The sequence below is a fragment of the Watersipora subatra genome, chromosome 1 (genome assembly GCF_963576615.1).
Source record: "Watersipora subatra chromosome 1, tzWatSuba1.1, whole genome shotgun sequence".
Taxonomy (NCBI): domain Eukaryota; kingdom Metazoa; phylum Bryozoa; class Gymnolaemata; order Cheilostomatida; family Watersiporidae; genus Watersipora; species Watersipora subatra.
In genome coordinates this window covers 59,294,372-59,313,748 of record NC_088708.1, presented here as the reverse complement: position 1 = coordinate 59,313,748, position 19,377 = coordinate 59,294,372, and the positions used below count along the sequence as shown (strand labels likewise).

At 38.0% G+C, this 19,377-nt stretch overlaps 2 protein-coding genes and 4 non-coding genes across 6 annotated transcripts; 1 reads left to right on the top strand and 5 right to left on the bottom strand.

The window, feature by feature from the left end:
- Positions 1-3,080: 3,080 nt before the first annotated feature.
- LOC137385358 (L-xylulose reductase-like) lies at positions 3,081-4,253 on the top strand. Its single transcript, XM_068071807.1, has one exon. The coding sequence runs from the start codon at positions 3,238-3,240 to the stop codon at positions 3,967-3,969; it is 732 nt and encodes a 243-aa protein (XP_067927908.1). The 5' UTR covers positions 3,081-3,237; the 3' UTR covers positions 3,970-4,253.
- A 1,276-nt stretch (positions 4,254-5,529) lies between these two features.
- LOC137389685 (uncharacterized) lies at positions 5,530-19,094 on the bottom strand. The gene is made up of 3 exons (XM_068075767.1): positions 16,528-19,094; positions 12,459-12,799; positions 5,530-5,774 (listed from the first exon to the last, which is right to left on the bottom strand). The coding sequence occupies exons 1-3, from the start codon at positions 19,092-19,094 to the stop codon at positions 5,530-5,532; spliced, it is 3,153 nt and encodes a 1,050-aa protein (XP_067931868.1).
- Positions 9,664-9,745, bottom strand: Trnas-cga (transfer RNA serine (anticodon CGA)). The gene has a single exon. It is a non-coding gene; the product is annotated as a tRNA-Ser (tRNA).
- On the bottom strand, positions 10,505-10,586 carry Trnas-cga (transfer RNA serine (anticodon CGA)). Its single transcript has one exon. It is a non-coding gene; the product is annotated as a tRNA-Ser (tRNA).
- Trnas-aga (transfer RNA serine (anticodon AGA)) lies at positions 10,950-11,031 on the bottom strand. The gene has a single exon. It is a non-coding gene; the product is annotated as a tRNA-Ser (tRNA).
- On the bottom strand, positions 11,790-11,871 carry Trnas-uga (transfer RNA serine (anticodon UGA)). The gene has a single exon. It is a non-coding gene; the product is annotated as a tRNA-Ser (tRNA).
- Positions 19,095-19,377: the final 283 nt, after the last annotated feature.

Sequence of the window (19,377 nt, the reverse complement as noted above, 5' to 3'; positions counted from 1 at the left end):
TTTGCCATGAAATTTACAAAGCCTATTAACTGTTGCACACTCTTTTATCCTCAGGTACCAACATCTGTTTCACAGCCTTTACCTTTGAATTACTGGACCTCAAACCATCACTAGAAATTCATGACCCAAAAAGTTAGCGGGATCTTTGGCCAGTTCCACTTTGTCAGGGTTGAATATTAGACCATGTTCCTGGCAGTAATCCATCACTTGCTGCAGTCTACTGTCAAGCTCTTGTGTGAGGGCATGAATCAACAGGTTGTCTATCTGCACCTCGACACCTTGAATACTAACCATTGCATCTATTTTATGCTGATGGGAGATTTCAGGGGCATTGCAAACGCTCTTGGGTAACCGGATATACCTGTGCTTCCTATATGGTTTCATAAAACTAGTGGGCTTTGATGAATGATCATCGATGGGTATCTGGTGAAAATATTGTTTTGCATCCTGGGTGGTATAATATTTAGACCCAGCAGTTCTTAAAAATATTTTTGGTGTTGTGGGTATTGCACAACGGGCTCTAACCTGCTGGCTATTAAGGTATTGAGAGTCTAGACATGGATACAAGTCTATGTTTGGTGTCTATGTTGTAGGTTTGTTTACCAGCATTAGCGATGACAACTATTGCACAGGAGTAGTGTCCTTTACTATGATACCTGCTCTAATGAATCTGTTAAGTTCTAGTTTTAGCCTGAGTCTCTTCTTTAATGGTACCGACTATAGAGCTATAGCTCGAGGCTCAACTGTAGATTTGAGTTCTGGTGTAGTTGGCGCACCAAACTTACCTCTGCCTTGGAATACCTCTGGGTTTCTGTGTATCAATTGTTCCTTAGTCAAATGCTTATTATGATTTATTATTATGTGAAAAACCATTCACACATGTAACATCAATACCGGTTATTAAAGGTTTAAATTTGTGTAAATATTTTGTCCTTTTTGAAAATAAACACAAAGGAAATTGGAAATGTGTAATAAACAATGCGAATCATTGTACATATTATATTATCTACAAGGAACTTTCTGAATTGAATACAACTGAGTGTATCTCACACTTCTTCATGTCACGAATCATTCGTGGCCACCAGATTCAACCACCACAATTCACAGCAAATTGATGTTTTTACTGTTTAATGGTTTGTTTTATACCTCACAGGCAGCGCAGAAGTAAGGTCATTACTATTGTTTATGAGGACAAATGTAAGAAACTTCTGGGCAGAAGCTGATGCATCGTTTCATTGTCTGTATGACCTGAACTAATGGAAGGATACATCATTGTGATTGTCTGAGACACTTTTGCAGCGATAATATGGTGCTATTACCAGTATATTGCACGTAATAAAGGCACTTTATATCCGTGCGCTAGAGTATTTTACAGAGTGATTAAAGATCACAACTGATTATATTTCATCTGCACTAAACTCCCAAATGTGACTTCATACAGTCACACAATTCTTATTGCTCGTTTGCTACAGATTTGCTATAATTATCATGTAAAGTAAATTAAAGGCATCTACATGAATGTCATTTTTTCTGTCTACAACATAGATCCTGTCTTCGGTCATATATTCAAGTACTGAAGTTATAGCTTGAACAGACCTTGCTTGATCAGAGATGGTTTTTCTGCAGTCCTTAATTACCTGAACCTATTTTAGGCATTTGCACTTTGTAGTATTATGTTTAAAGCTGTCAGCAAAAGACATACCAATCACTTTTAAGTTCCTAATTGATGTTATTGGCTCATATAATATGTGATGACAATTGTTTATTAGTGCTGGCTAATTAGAGGGATTACTGACATAGCTATGTAGGCATTATCAAATATAAATTTTTGGTTGGTCCACTTTTTGTCCACTTTTCTGGCATCAATTTTTGGCACTGGTTCCTCACAACTCGTTAGATCTCGTATATAGAATAACTAGGTGAATGCCCGACGTTGCTCGAGTAATAAAAATCTTGCCACAAAAAATTAATTTTTATTTAACGTATAACACAGTTATCATTCTAACTTTCAAACTTCATATCATGAAAGAAGTGTTTTGTGCAGTTTAAATAACTTAAAAGACAATAAAACAACTGTAAAGGTTTTCAAACTTTGTCAAACAACTGTAACTTTCAAACTTCATATCATGAGTAAAAATTTTTGTGCAGGTAAAATAAATTAAAAAACAAATAAAACAGTTATAAAAGTGTTTAAATGTAAATGTTAAATAATTAGCAAGTAATAGCTAAATTAAGTCCTTTTTGCTATGATTGCAGTAACGGATGATTTGGTAATGATACAATTAATACGAACTGAGAAAACAAAATAAAAATCCTGAATATGATGAATTAATAATAACAATTTGTGTATAAAAGTGTGTGTATAAAGAGGGTTACTGTTCCAGCAGAAGCTATCCATCAAAACTTTGAATACAACGATATTGGTACGTCTGGATACTGGTACAAATGTAAAAATGAGATATCGGACTGTCTTTTTATGACTGAATGAAGAGAGAATGTAGAGGCTATTCATACTCGAGGTAATACAAGTTCCTGAGTGAAAAGTATTAGCCTTTACCGATTTAGCAATTGAACCTCATGAAAAACCGGAAATAGAAGTTCACCAAAACGCGGAAAAGCATCTTGTTTCATAGGGTTAATAGAGTTCATAGAGTATTAATTAGTACGTCATTTAGCGTGTGCAATTGAGAAAAAGGTATACGGTGCTTGATAAGCGCGTTATAATCGTAAAAACAGCGTAGCTTGGTGCCTAAATGCACGGTTCTAAACTTGCGGTTTGGAACAGCAGAATGCGAGCTTTTAATTCCAAGATTTCAATAGCTATAACTGCACATACCGAAGTACACATCGACAAACACACAAGCTTTGAGGTTTAGGTATACATGTAGGCCTATATAGATGATATGTATACACCAGTCATATATTTTTCTCTATATTCCTCTTTAATTTTGGACACATTGTTCCTTGGCTTCATCTCAGCCAATACAAAACAGAGAACCAATCTGCTCCAAGCTGGATGATTCTGCTATATTCCTGAAATTTTGAGTTTTAATAAAGTAAATACTTGACTAGGTAAAATTATGAATGTTTGCCACGCATTAGCAATTACATCAGTAAACTATATTCAAAATTTCCAATAAGAGCCAAAGGAAAATCTCGTTACTCATTGGCTTACCTTTAAATAACAAAAACAACAATGGTTGAATACATTTACTGTTTTAGGTTGAGAGGCGCATTATGGAAATAAATTTTCAAGGAAAAACAGCCTTAGTAACAGGTGCAGGAAAAGGAATTGGTCGGACAACTGCCATAGAGCTAACCAAATGTGGAGCTCAGGTTATAGCTCTTAGTCGAACCCAAGCAGATCTGGACTCGTTGAAGGCTGAACACCCGACCATGCGAGTGGTACATTGCGACTTAGCCAACTGGGATGAGGCGCGCTCTACAATCTCAAATTTAGGTGCTATCGATCTTCTTGTGAACAACGCTGCAATAGCGGTCTGTGAGCCATGTCTCATAGCCAAGCCAGATGATTTTGATTCAATGATGAATGTCAATGTGAAAGCAGTCCTGAATGTGTCTCAAGTGGTGGCTGCCGGTATGGCTGAAAGAGGCGGAGGCTCTATCGTTAATATCTCCAGTCAAGCTTCTATGGCTGCTTTGGCAGAACATGTTATATATGCAGCTTCAAAGGGTGCTCTGGATTCTATGACCAAAGTGATGGCTTTAGAACTGGGACCAAAAAATGTTCGTGTCAACGCGGTCAACCCAACAGTGATTACGACTGCCATGTCAATGGCGGGATGGTCTGATCCACAAAAACAAAAATGGATGAAAGATCGTATACCTTTGGGGAGATTTGGGGACCCGGTAGAAGTAGCATATCCCATAATATTTCTTTTAAGTGACAAGGCATCCATGATCAATGGTGTTCTTTTGCCCATTGATGGAGGATTCACGGCTTGTTAGGCTGCCATGGTACTCAGGCAATGTTTCCACAGCTAGTGACACAATAGATTTGGTAACATTACCTGCCGTAGTTTTCCTTTGCTATGCATTTTATAGTATAATCTTCCTTTATAAGCCTTATAATGTGTCATCTGTAGCATGTGCAAAATGCAATTGACTAAACAGCACTGCTCTGCATTTTGCGAAAATTGGTCACATCTTCAATATATATCTTATATATCTCTGAAAAAAATATTGTTCATTTAAAGTATTCCTAGTTACCTGAGGCAATATAAAGAGATTTGGTTACACTGTAATCTTTCCTTATTTTGAACTTTATATTTCATAGTTATATCAAACTTTTAATTTCTTGTGAGTGCTTTAGAGTACAAGTGTTGTAGATTATATAAAAATTAAGAATTTGCCTTATGGTGATTAACCAAACTGCAAAAATTAAATTTGGCTTGCAGTGAATCTGCATTAGTTCAAAAACACAAACTGTAAACGACAGCTTAAAAAATATGTTAATATCTGTTGTGTTAGTTTGACAAACTAGAGGTAGAGGATAACTGATGAATGTTGTTATGATCCTGCCATGCATTAGCTTATCTTAGGGCCTGGAGTTATAGGCAATGGAAGAATGTTAAACCAAATAGTTATGATTAACAATTATGCATTTAATTAGCGGTCATTAGCGCTTCTGATGAAAAAAATCAATTCCATACAGCTTAAACCGACACAGGAGTATTGATAACAAAGGATACATGGACTAGAAATGAAAGATTTGAATTTACATCATTAATACTAGTTTTGTTAGACCTAGTTCAAAATCAGTCAAGAAAATCTACAGCTAACAGATAGCTAAAATAAAGAACAATTAAAAAGACGAAAATGCTGAATGTACCTAAAAAGCAAGGCAGGTTTCGATTACTTCCCACATAGTCAAGCTATAAATTGTATCGAGCATATGTGTGTCGACAAAGCCTGACTTGTAAGACACCATAGCTATTACACAATCTTTGTGCAACACACTACAGTCTGATATTGCGATGCTCTACCGTAATTTCTGGTGAATCAACTTTGTATTTTAGCGGTGTGAAATTACAATTACATGCCACGATAGTCGCAAGAAACAGGTCTAGAGAGAAAAGTTTGGGTCGTGGGTCTGAAGTAGCAAGAACAAAGAGTAGAAATTTTATACCAATACAGCAGAAGTTTAAAAAAAGATTAGTATATGTTACAGTAGGTATTACATGTAGGCCCACCGCTTAATACATGTGTAGTTCATAGGTGCCATGATAAAAAGTCAACATTTAGTTCCCTCCAAGCATAACTTCCTGTTATATTTAAAGTTATTTAGCTAGCTAATTGCATTTTTTCTGATTGGCTTGGTTAGCATAAGTCAATGGAAGTAGCAAAAATCATGGCAAAGGCGTATATTAATTGAATCACTTTCAGTATGAAATAAGATAACCCCAATAGAGTTTCTACCTGAGTGAAAAAGGATTAAATGAAAATAATAATAACATGGGAAATCAATAGTATTTAAAAAAGAAACAATTCTTGTGATATAATGATGTTCTAGATATGGGACAGGCAAGATGTTTTCTGTGGTGTTCCGGTGTTTTGTTTCTTGGGTGTAGCAATAAGGTGGGTGGTTGGGTATACAGGATATTCTGTTAGCATACCTTGGATGGCAGCGGTTAAAAATACTGCAAATTCATCGAGTTCAAAGGCCTCCAATCCCTGGTCATAGTTATCCATAAGATGCATCATCAATCTAACATGAAGTCTGTCTAGGCATTCTAGCTTTTCTATATCTCTATCTAATAAATATAGAAACTAGCAAGAAGCTGCATAAGACAAGGTGAATGATACTCTGCTCTGGTAAGACAGTGATATACTTTGTGGTTTTATGCCCACTTTCCAGAGATTAACGGGTGATTAGCGAGTCTATTCTTGACCATCATATTGAAAGAGTGGTTGGGAAATTGTAAATGTTTTTCAAATTGAACACAATGTAGCTCGCTGAATGCCTTTCTTCTATATTTGCAATGGTTATCATAATTTGTTGATGATTTATGACTTTTTCTGGCGGTGAAGGTTCAGATGAGTAAATTTGTGGTGCTAAAAGTCTTCAGTAATCATCGCACCATTGGGCAGCATGGTTGGCGAGCTATCAAAAGTTTTCCAGTAATCATCGCACCATTGGGCAGCATAGTTGGCGGGCTATCAAAAGTCTTCTAGTAATCATCGCACCATTGGGCAGCATGGTTGGTGGGCTATCAAAAGTTTTCCAGTAATCATCGCACCATTGGGCAGCATAGTTGGCGGGCTATCAAAAGTCTTCTAGTAATCATCGCACCATTGGGCAGCATGGTTGGCAGGCTATCAAAATTCTTCCAGTAATCATCGCACCATTGGGCAGCATGGTTGGCGGGCTATCAAAAGTCTTCCAGTAATCATCGCACCATTGGGCAGCATGGTTGGCGGGCTATCAAAAGTCTTCCAGTAATCATCGCACCATTGGGCAGCATGGTTGGCGGGCTATCAAAAGGGGAATGCTCTCATTGATAAGAGATATGGTTGTTGTTGTTTTTGTGGATTCTGTTATACTGACATCAGTGTTTCTCAACGTTGTATTACATTGTGTTATCATACCGCATGATGTTATACATTTGGTCATTGATTTTAGGTCATGAACAAATATATTCCATACAGGCCTGTATTCACTGGTTGCAAGTTGGGGCGGCTAATGTTAGGCAACTAGTTATGATCACTTGGGGGTGTGGAGGGGGGCGGTGTAAGCCCCCAACAGGCTTCTCTCATGTAGGGCCTCAGCTGGGCCTCTCAAGTGAGGTTTTAAAGAATTTTATCGGAAAGTATCAACATTTTTCTATTTTTTGAGATTTGTTTTGTTTTAGGTGATGTGACTGCCTGGACGTTTTTAGATTAAAATTGGCAAAACTTGACCGCAGTTAAAACGCTCAGAAAAAAAAACATTTTTTATTTAAATCAATTTTGCCAATTTTATTTTAAATTCATCCGAAAGTTTCCACGTGGTAAAACTTGACGTTTTACAAACCTAAAAGTCGTTAACAAGAATGTTTTGCCGCTGATGATAATAATGACGCCTAAGAACTACTAAAACTTTATGTTTGTCTCTATGGCTTGGAATAAAGTGATATTCTACTGCGATAAAAACCGTCTCCATAGCCGCTGGGCAAATACATGTAACTGTTTGAGTAAATGATGTTGAGGTCGACTTATCTGAAGCAATTTATCATTGCGTGGGAACGAACCAAACAAATCCGTTCGAGTTAACCTCGTGTTCAAGATGAAATGTTAAATTTTATCCGAGGGCGAGTTATCCGAGTTAGACTGTACTTAGCCGCAAAAATTTCCTAAAAAGTTGGGGCAGCTCAGCCGGCCAGCCGCCCCAGGGAATATGGGCTTGATTCCATAACAGTTAGAATTTTGGAACCGAATGACAGCAATTTTTCAATAGCCAGGTGTGGCAGCATCCTATCGCAAGCATTGCTGAAGTATAACAGCAAAGTTTGCGTTGCCAAAATATCAACTTGAACGAGGTTTTGTAATATACCTGTGGTCAACTCGACCAATGCAGCTGTTATATTTAGCTCTTCTGTATAGGCAAACAGATTTTCTAGTTATGGCAACATTACTTATATACATACGCTAGAAGAACAAAAAGATTGGCCGCAGTTGCTTGAAACCATTGAAGGAGTTCCTATCGTTGACAGGGCCGACTTCTGCCTTTTTCCACAAAGCTGGAAACCTGCTATCGCAGAAAAATGTGTTAACAATAATTATCATTGGTTTACCAAATATTTTGCCTTTAAATCATCGAATTCAATTAACTCTTTCGCTACCGTAAGCCTATGTATCGGCTTTCGCGTTGATAGAAGTACAAACCGTAAACCGATGTATTAGCATATCAATAGTGTTTCACTTTTGTTTTCATTACAAAACCTACACATTAGCTAGACCAATCAAATTTTATCTCACGAAACAACCATGTTGCCAATCACATGCGACCAATCAAAAACCTTTTGGCTCAGCAATTACATTTCTAATTATTTTTCATAACGGAAAAACCAGATTGTTATTGTCATGGCAATAAGAAACTCCCCTCGTTTGTTCAACGCAAAGAAAGCGTTAGAAGTTTTGCGAGAGTAGGATTCACTAAACAATTTTATAGTTATCTTGTGGAAAATTTTGTTCTGAATAAAATGCATTTTACAGTAAAACTATACTTGTATTGATTTTCGGTGTAACATTCAATTTTCGATTGAAACATTCAAGTTACTAATGTTCCGAGGTTCAAAGTTTCGCTGTACTACTTTGTTTCAGCTAATATGGAAACTTCAGATGTAAAACTACAATATCGTAAAAACCTTTAATATAAAATAAAGGACTTTGCTCTGGTGAAGTTCAATGAATAATCATAAAACCCAAATGTTGTGTCTGTATTTGCCTCACATGCTCCAAGCTAAGTTCAACAAGGCTCAGATCTTGCATTGGATGCCAAAAACTCTACATCACCGCAGTTGACAGGATTCAAACTTGTGCGGGCATACCCCAATTGATTTCGACTCAATCGCTTTAGATTTGAGGGTTCATTATACTATTTTGTTTACGCCATCATTGAAACGATGAATGTAAAACCACCTAATCACAAAAACTGGAGATGCAAAATGAAAGACCATGCTCACCGGAAGTTCCATAAATAATCAAAAACTAAACTGTTGTGGTTGTATGCACCTCTTTTTATCTGAACCGGGTTCAGCAAAGCTCAAATCATCTATTGGACGCAAAAAACTTTACATCGCCGCAGTTGACAGGATTCGAACCTGTGCGGGCATAGCCCAATTAATTTCAAGTCAATCGCCTCAACCAAGCGACAACACTTGCTTAAAATGTAAATGAAGTTTGATCGTTCTGAAGTCTTCAACGTTATATATCTCCACAGTAAGTATTAGAACAAGTTAATCTGAAGCATTCAAGTTACAACAGTTTCGAGATTTGAGCTTTCATCATAAAACTTTATGTCCGCCATCATTGAAACCTGTATATTTGTTCCAGCCATCATCGAAACTACGAATGTAAAACACACTACTGGCAAAAACTTGAGATGCAAAATAAAAGGCTTTGCTTTTGTAAAGTTCCATAAATAATTGCAAAACCAAACTAATGTGACAAAACATGCCTCACATTATAAGAACCTATTTCAGCAAAGTTCCAATCATCCATTAGATGCGAAAAAACTTTACATCATCACAGTTGAAAGGATCCGAACTTGTGCGGGCATAGCCAAATCCATTTCAAGTCAATCGCCTTAACCACTCGGCCACAACTGCTTCTGTTCAGCATAATGTTTGAATGATCTAAAATCGACAGCGTTATTTATCTAGCCCGTAAGTATTAGGACAAGTTAATCTGAAGCATCTAAGTTACAACGGTTTCGACATTTAATGTTTCATTAAACGACTTTGTTTTAGCTATTTTGAAAACTCTGGATGTAAAACCAAGTAATCGCAAAAACTTTTGATATGAAATAAAAGACTTTGCTTTTGCGGAATTCTATGAATGATCGTAAAACCTAAATGTTGTGACTGTGTGTGCCTAAAATTTTTTGGAAAAATTTCATCAAGGCTCAAATCATTCATTGGAAGCCAAAAAACTTTGCATCATCGCAGCTGACAGGATTCAAACCTGTGCAGGCACAGCCCAATTGATTTCGAGTCAATCGCCTTAACCACTCGGCCACAACTGCTTACGTTTTAAATGAAGATTGATTGTTCCGAAGTCGACAGCGTTATTTATCTAGACAGTAAGGATTAGAACAAGTTATTCTGAAGCATTAAAGTTACAACGGTTTCGACATTTAAGGTTTCATTAAACGACTTTGTTTTAGCTATTATGAAAACTCTGGATGTAAAACCAATTAATCGCAAAAACTTTTGATATGAAATAAAAGACTTTGCTCTTGCGGATTTCTATAAGTGATCGTAAAACCTAAATGTTTTGACTGTGTGTGCCTCGCATTTTTTGGAAACATTGCATCAAGGCTCAAATCATTCATTGGAAGCCAAAAAACTTCGCATCATCGCAGTTGACAGGATTCGAACCTGTGCAGGCACAGCCCAATTAATTTCGATTCAATCGCCTCAACCAATCGACCCCAACTGCTTAAATTGTAAATGAAGTTTGATCGTTCGGAATTCGTCAACATTATATATGTAGACAGTAAGTATTAGAACAAGTTATTCTCAAGCATTTACATATATAGAGGTTAAAACGGTTTCGCGATTCGAGGTTTCATTATACAATTTCGTTTGCCCCATCATTGAAACGATGAATGTAAAACCACCTTGTTGTAAAAACTGGAGATGCAAAATGAAAGACCATGCTCACCGGATGCTCCATGAATAATCGAAAACCAAACTGTTGTGATTGTATGCGTCTCTTTTTATCTGAACCGGGTTCAGCAAAGCTCATATCATTCATTGGAAGCCAAAAAACTTTGCATCATCGCAGTTGACAGGATTCGAACCTGTGCGGGCATAGCCCAATTGATTTCGCATCAATCACCTTAACCACTCGGCCATAACTGCTTACGTTTTAAATGAAGATTGATTGTTCCGAAGTCGTCAACGTGATATATCTAGACAGTAAGGATTAGAACAAGTTATTCTGAAGCATTCAAGTTACAACGGTTTCGAGATTTGAGCTTTCATCATACAATTTTATTTCCGCCATCATTGAAACACGTATATTTGTTCCAGCCATCATCGAAACTACGAATGTAAAACACACTACTGGCAAAAACTTGAGATACAAAATAAAAGGCTTTGCTTTTGTAAAGTTCCGTAAATAATCGCAAAGCCAAACTAATGTGACAAAACACGCTTCACATTATAAGAACCTATTTCAGCAAAGTTCAAATCATCCAATAGATGCGAAAAACTTTACATCATCGCAGTTAACAGGATTCGAACCTGTGCGGCCAGAGCCCAATTGATTTCTAATCAATCGCCTTAACCACTCGGCCACAACTGCTTCTGTTCAGCATAATGTTTGAATGATCTGAAGTCGACAGCGTTATTTATCTAACCCGTAAGTATTAGGACAAGCTATGTTGAAACATTAAAGTTACAACGGTTTCGACATCTAAGGTTTCATTAAACATTTTTGTTTCAGCTATTATGAAAACTCCGGATGTAAAACCAAGTGATCGCAAAAACTTTTGATATGAAATAAAAGACTTTGCTCTTGCGGAATTCTATGAATGATCGTAAAACCTAAATGTTGTGACTGCGTGTGCCTTACATTTTTTTGAAAATTTTCATCAAGGCTCAAATCATTCATTGGAAGCCAAAAAACTTTGCATAATCGCTGTTGACAGGATTCGAACATGTGCGGGCACAGCCCAAATGATTCCAAATCAATCGCCTCAACCAATCGACCCCAACTGCTTAAATTGTAAATGAAGTTTGATCGTTCGGAAATCGTCAACGTTATATATCTAGACAGTAAGTATTAGAACAAGTTAATCTCAAGCATTTACATATATAGAGGTTAAAACGGTTTCGCGATTCGAGGTTTCATTATACAATTTTGTTTGCCCCATCATTGAAACGATGAATGTAAAACCACCTTGTCGTAAAAACTGGAGATGCAACATGAAAGACCATGCTCACCGGAAGCTTCATGAATAATCGAAAACCGATTTGTTGTGATTGTATGCGGCTCTTTTGATCCTAACCGGGTTCAGCAAAGCTCAAATCATCTATTGGACGCAAAAAACTTGACATCGCCGCATTTGACAGGATTCGAGCCCATGCGGGCATAGCCCAATTGATTTCAAGTCAATCGCCTTAACCACTCGGCCACAACTGCTTATTAGTAGAGTAGGAGGGCATCAAAAAGCTTTCAAAAAAGTGATTTATTTCTTTTGAAGGTGGGCTATGTGATAAGAGTGGCGTCTAGATCAGAATTTTGAGCTTATTTTAAATATCTGGTTTTTACACCTCTCAGATTGTTCATTTTTGAGCAATATAATTAATATATTATTTTAATTAAATAAATGTCTGTAATGTTTTATGTGCTTCTGCCAACAATGTGATTATGAAAATGGTACATAAATACTAAATAATTCGCAACAACCTAAGTTGAAATCAATTCTAATAACACTAAAATATTTATTATTCAAATATTAGAATATTATTAGAAGTGTATCATAAAATATTGTGTATTCCCAATTTGGTTGATATTGTGGCAGCTTTACAGTTTGTCTTTGATATTCCCCAACTCATATATCATTACAGATCTACAAAACAAAATGAAAAGTATTATTGAAGACTCAGATCATGTATATATAATATTTTAGTACACATATATTCATCATTAATGCTTATTATGTTAAACCATGTACTTTATTATATACGGTATGACACATATGTACTCTAATCAAACATGGAGCACACCTCTGGTTACAATACCACTCGAATAATAACCTTCTAATTCACAGTCATCTGAGTCTTCTGCATCACTTCTTTCATCTCCATCCTTTTTATATCTTTTGCTACAGCAGCTGCACATGTCCGTACACTTGAGATATGTGTTGTTGCACTGACAGCGACGAGACTGGCATCCAGTTTTGCATCGACAAAACATGTCCATGAGCACATAAGGAGGTGGTGGTTGTTGTGTCATCCATCTAGCTTTAAGCTCTCCACCTTCCATAAACCATCCGTGTTGCTGGGGGGATGGGGCATTGATGATGATTTGCTTGGCTCTTCTCCATATCGCTGCCTGATAGGCAGCCCTAGATATATGGAGATTTAACTCTTCTAGTGTGGGTGGTAGGTTTGATTGTGATGTGTGAGACGGTGAGCAGAAGATCTTATACCGTGCTTCATTGATGGAATTTGTCTCTTCACCATATAATCTGCATATGAATGTCTCAATAGATTCTCTTATTGCACCATCAACTTCAAAATCTGTACCCAATGATTTCAGTGTGTTACAGAATTCCGGATGGTTCTTTAGCAGCTTGAAGAAAGTTATCTTTCCTTTGGAACAGAATGCGCTTACACTGTCGCATCCACTTAGAGCATGGAGCCCGAGCAGTGCTTTACATCATTCGGGTGTGAGGGTGGTAGACAGACAGCCTATGTTTACATATCTCAACTGCTTCCTACCACAGTAGTAAATGAGTTTCTGTGATAGCAGCTCATCCACTAGAGATAGACAGCTTAGGAAAACGTCTGTGTCCTGGCACTTGACTAGAACTTCTGAGCTGAGTTTGTCTTTCATTATCTTTGCGGATAAGTGATAACATGCGTGTATCTGCCTCCTCATGGTGTGATGTCAAATTATCTATTTGGTTTACAGCGATTGATCCATCAAGGTCATAGCTGATCATGTGGCATTCTCGAGAAAAAGCTGTTACAAGACCTAGTTTCTGCTTCACAGTTGACTTGCTTCATGTGTCCTTCAAAAATTCATTAGGGCAGTCTTGTTTGAGCCATCTGCTAAAAACAAAGACCATTTTGGCAATGATTAATTCGGACTAAACACAGCAACCTTTTGCCTTCCTTTCACACTTCTATGACTTCTCTCACCTCCCTTAATGCGGATATCAGGGTATGTGTCACAAACAAAATCCCCACCACATGTGTAATACACGCTTGCAATACTAACTATCCATTGCAAAAGCTGGAGGAGCTTTCAGGGTCATCAACCACAACCGCGTCAAAGACTGGTAGCTGATCCTGGTTAACATAGATTGATGGTTGACCAGCAACACCTTTCTCAACAGCAGCCATCAGAGCCAACTTAGCAGTCTTCAATATAGAGCCATCAGAGTTAGCCAGGGACCAGCTGATGTTGCCAAGAGAGAATGATCACACTTTTTTCAAATCCAAGTTAAGCTGTTGGCTGATGACTACCAAATTCTCAAACAGTCTGTGCGAACACTCTAGGACTTTTTATTTTGATTTCTTCATAGCTGATGGTAATGTGGTGAAGGCTTTGAGCTTGGTTGACTTGATAGATGCATTGAAATCAATCTCTTGGATGCTTAACCTCTTCTGAACAAATTCTGAAAGCTGTTTCTCTTCTATCACATTTGCCATTTCAAGATCCTGCTTCACTTCAATGGAGGCTTTTGCACCACTGGTAATATGTACTAGCTTGGTGGTTTGAAATGCAAACGGGTTTATTCTTGCTGTTATGAGTCTTTCATGACTTTCCTCATTTCTTCATCAGCCTTCCATGCTTTTTCACGCATCTCATAACTTGCTGCATCCGAATCACCAAGCACTGGTATCTTCTTCATCTCTGTATATACAGCTGTTCATTCCGGGTGAGATGGAGTCCAGCGTTGAGAGGCCAATAACTTCCTGGTAAACCCTATGATTCCACCGTGAGACTTTGAGTTTCTTTTAACTGTTTGCTCAATAGATTGATCACAAGCGATAGAGCTGAATGAACAGTGATGTCGTGATTGATAAGTAAAATACCCCTTCTTCATAAGAGCCTCATACACCTTGCTATGCTATACTTTCAGATTAGTCATCTCTGCATAGTACAGCGTGCCATATCTAGCGTAGTTTGTGTGGTCATAAGCAAAAAACCAAGGAAGGATCATACATGTAATTTATTTATAAATTTATGTCCAAATTGTAGGCTATAACGCGTCATATAAACTGCAAAGAGTTAGTTTTGCTGCTCACAAAATGTGCAGACAAAAATGAAAATGTTTTCTTTTTCTCCCACCAAAGTACCATCATCATGAATTTGTAAAGTAATAAATATCTAGTCTCACCTCTTCTGCTGTATCATATTCTTTTTGTTTCTTCTCATGTATTTTCTTAGCTCTTTCCATAACAAGTTTGTTACAATACTTTTTATAACTTGCATAATGACATAAGAAGTCTGAACTTTCATCAAAGTTCTTAAAGCTTAGCGCTTTTTGAGCAATTTCACATTGAATGCTTTCTTTTTCCAATATCGACCATCTGTTTGAATACTGTTTGGCTGTCTCATATTGAGGTTTAGTCACTCTGACTAGGGCTTCATTTACAGATGGATCAAGACGGTGAAACAAGCAGTCTTGCTGCATTCTTGGCATGGGTTAAGAAGTGCTGAGAGTTGACTCACCTAATCTCAAATAAAAGCATTTATTAATTTTCGAGATTATAAAATAATTTTCTTTGTCTGATATGTAAGGTTTCCAAGCAAATTTGGAGTTGCCCCCTCCCATTTCAAAAGTGCGCTCTAGCTCAGAATTGTGCACACACATAGGTGTAGAAACATTATAATTGAATTCAGCATAAATTTCTGACTATGAAACATCTCTGTTTGAGTAGCCCACCCTCTGAAGGAAAAAGCTGAAAGATAAGTTCATGTTCCTGCTCTACAATATGTTTTAAATGAAGATTGATTGTTCCGAAATTGTCAACGTTATATATCTAGACAGTTAGTATTAGAACAAGTTATTCTGAAACGTTTAAGTTACAACGGTTTTGAGATTTGAGCTTTCATCATACAATTTTATTTCCGCCATCATTGAAACACGCATATTTGTTCCAGCCATCATCGAAACTACGAATGTAAAACACACTACTGGCAAAAACTTGAGATGCAAAATAAAAGACTTGTAGCGAATCCCCTGGTTCGTAGTTATATTGTCACATACGGGTGATGAGGCATAGTGTATATTCTATTAAAAGTTTATTATATATGCTTGTCAACACCGTGAAACTACAATAAAATAATAACTCGATTGTCGATAAAGGTTATTGAAAGTATGCTAATTATACAGGTAGTCATCTGCAAAGCCATTTAGAAACATAAAATAAAACACATAAAATGAAAGATATAATATTTACCTTAATAACACATCCAGGAGATTGCTAAATAGTATGTGATGCTCCTTCTGTTTAACTCTTGATTATATGTGTATGCGATAGATATTGGTGTAATGATGAAACTTAATACAGATAGAAGAAAGTATCAGCATCAAAAAATGAGGCTTAAAAACTACATGTTGTTGGCTCAAAGGCTGATAAAACAATGACACCTAATCAAACGTATGGCACTGTGGCAAGTCAGACAGACCACACAAGATCATTAGACCACCCAAGATCAACAGATCAACTGGCATTCGCTCTGGGCAGGAACAGTGAATCACACAGGGTGACTAGATATTGCAGTGCACTATCAAATTAGGAAATTTAACAGACAGCAGAACTTTACACTCCCACCTTAAATTTTCATAATTTTCAACATGATTGGCGCTAGCACATATCATTTGATTTGACTGGTAAAAGTTTAATCAATTTCACAACTGGTGTGATTAGAAATTTTCCAGAGTTTTTTGCCTGTACACGGTTGCCTAACAGTACTTTAGCTGAGCGTATTTGTCCATCTTGAGATGTGTAACAATCAGAAACTCGGCCTTTTAACCAGACATTTTTTGTTGTTTGGTCATCTTTGATTAATACGATGTCACCTACTGCTATATTATTTGTTGTCTTGTGAACCCACTTTTGACGAGAATGCAGTTGGGATAAGTATTCTGTCTTCCATCTTTTCCAGAATACATTAGCAATGTGTTGAACCGCACGCCAGCGCTTGCGACTGTACATATCGGACTCATCAAAGCTTCCAGGGGGCGGTAGGGTAACATCAGATTTCATAGTCAGAAGCATATTAGGACTTAGAGGCATGTCTTCTTCAGTGACCACAGATAGTGGTCTGGAGTTTATGATGGCCATGACTTCGTACATCAAGGTGTGAAGGTGGCTTGTGTCAAGCCTATCACTATGAGACTTCAAAAGAGACTGAAGGACATTTCTAGCAGTTCGGATCATACGTTCCCAAACGCCACCCATGTGACTGGCGCTGGGAGGATTGAGTTTAAACTCAAACACGCCTTTTTCTGTTAAATCTTGAACAGCTCCAACAAAGTTGGTGCCCTGGTCACACCAGATTTTTCTAATAGGCCCGCGAATGGCTATAACGTTTCGAATTCCGTTCACAAAGGTTGTTGTGCTCATATCGTCCAAAACTTCAAGGTGCACTGCTCTGCTTGCGAGGCATGTTACCATGAGTCCATATCGTTTTAGCTCTGTCCTTCTATCTTTGACCATGAATGGTCCAAAACAATCGATCCCACAATAGCTGAAGGGAGGCGATTGGCTAGATCTTTCATGAGGAAGTGAGGTCATTTGGGGTGTTGGAGGTTTAGCTCGGTGGGATCGACAAGTAATACACTGGTATATCAAAGAGGCTATTATACTTCTGTCACCTATTATCCAGTACCCAGAAGATCTCATCTTGGCCAATGTGAAGCATCTTCCTTGATGGGCCACTTGCTCATGAAGATGCTGAAGAAGAAAGCGAGTAAAATGCCCACTTTTGGGCAGCAGAATTGGATGTTTCTCAGAAAAACTGAGAGCTGTGCTGCGATTGAGGCGGCCTCCTATTCTCATTACTCCATTTTTATCCAGGAAAGGGTTCAGGTTGAAAACTGTACTCTTTGGATTTAGTGGCTGCTCTTTTGTCAGAGATTGCACTTCTGGAAAATGCTCAGCTTGTATGCATTTAACTATGTACAGGAGGGGTGCGTTAATTGGCAGTTGAGTGCCCTTTAACTTGGCTACTCTATTGAGAAAGAATTTAGTGACTTTGATAGCTTTATTCCAACTAGAGAATCGCTGTAGTCGCTGATAGAGAGTTTGACTGGGACTAGAAATCGTTTGGACACAAAGGGATTTGACTTCAGGGTCATCAGGTTTTACTTCGGGTGTCAACTGATCAGGAAATTGCATAGGTTCCTTCCAGAGAAAATCTGGACCTGTAAGCCAGTTAGATTTTAACAGCTGAGTGATAGTCAGGCCTCTTGAAGTGTGATCGGCAGGGTTTTTATCTGTAGGGACATAGCGCCAATTTTCAGGACTTGAATTGTCTCTCACCTGCTGAACTCTATTAGTCACATAGAGATGAAACTTTTTAGTTGTGTTTTTAATGTACCCAAGAACAATTTGAGAATCTGTCCAAAAGGTTTCTGTGGTATCAATCTCTAGCTCAGATTTAATAAATATGGACACTTTAGCTGGGGTAACCGCTGCTTGCAGTTCCATGCGCGGAATGGTTATGGGCTTGATTGGTGCTACTCTGCTCTTGCTCATTACAAGTGAACAATTTACTTGTCCTTGTGTGTTAACTAGTCTGAGATAACTAACCTCACCGTAACCACGAGTACTTGCGTCACAGAAGTGATGTAGCTCAGCCTTAAAGATGTCGCCAAAGTCTGTCGGTTGATAACATCTTTGGATGCTTATGTTTGTTAAGTCTGGAATAGAAGCTTTCCATTCCTTCCATAGTGACAATAAATCACCTGTCAGGGGATCATCCCAAGAAGCTGAACTTCTACACATATCCTGTAGAATGTTTTTGCCAATTAAAATATATGGCGAGAGGAATCCAAGAGGGTCAAAGATTGAGGCCACCGTAGATAGTACACCCCGTCGGGTGTCTGGTTTTGTAGCAGTGTCATGGTGAAAGGTAAAATTATCCTTTTCAGTGTCCCATAGAATACCAAGTGATCGCTCTTGGGGAAGCGGATCAGAAGATAGGTCAAGACTGGCAATGGCACGGGCGCACTCACTTCTTGGAAGTTGTGACATCACTTCGCGGCTGTTGGACGCTATTTTGTGAAGTCTTAACTGGCCGGCAGCACATAGTTCACGTGTCTCATGAATTAGAGAAACTGCTTCAGCCTCATTGAAGACACTTGTGAGACCGTCATCAACATAAAAGTTGCGGTGAACAAATTGATGAGATGCAGAATGGCCAGACAATAATGAATTATATTGATCGGCGAGAAATCGAAGTCCATATGTTGCGCAAGCGGGCGAAGATCTAGCCCCAAAAAGATGCACTGTCATTTTGAAAGCAGCTAGATTTCCATCACAATCATACCAAATAAACCGTAAATAGTCTTGGTGCTCTGGTTTCACCTTGAATTGGTGAAACATCCGTTCTATATCACCCATGAAGGCTACAGGGTTCAAACGAATTCTAAGAAGAATGCCTTGAAGATCATTCATGTGATCGGGTCCTTGTAGTAGAAAGTCATTTAAACTGACTCCTCCCACTTAAGCAGCGCAATCAAACACAACGCGAATACGATCAGGCTTGCGAGGATGAAAGACACCGAAATGAGGAATATACCAAGAGTTGGTAGTGTCGTCGGTTGCCAGAACTGCTTCCCCTTTTGTGATGATGTCAGACATAAATTCATGGTATTGCAGTTTATATATGGCATCTTTTTTGAACTTTTTTTCAAGAAGATGAAATCTGTGCATTGCAGTGGTTTTTGTGTCAATGCTG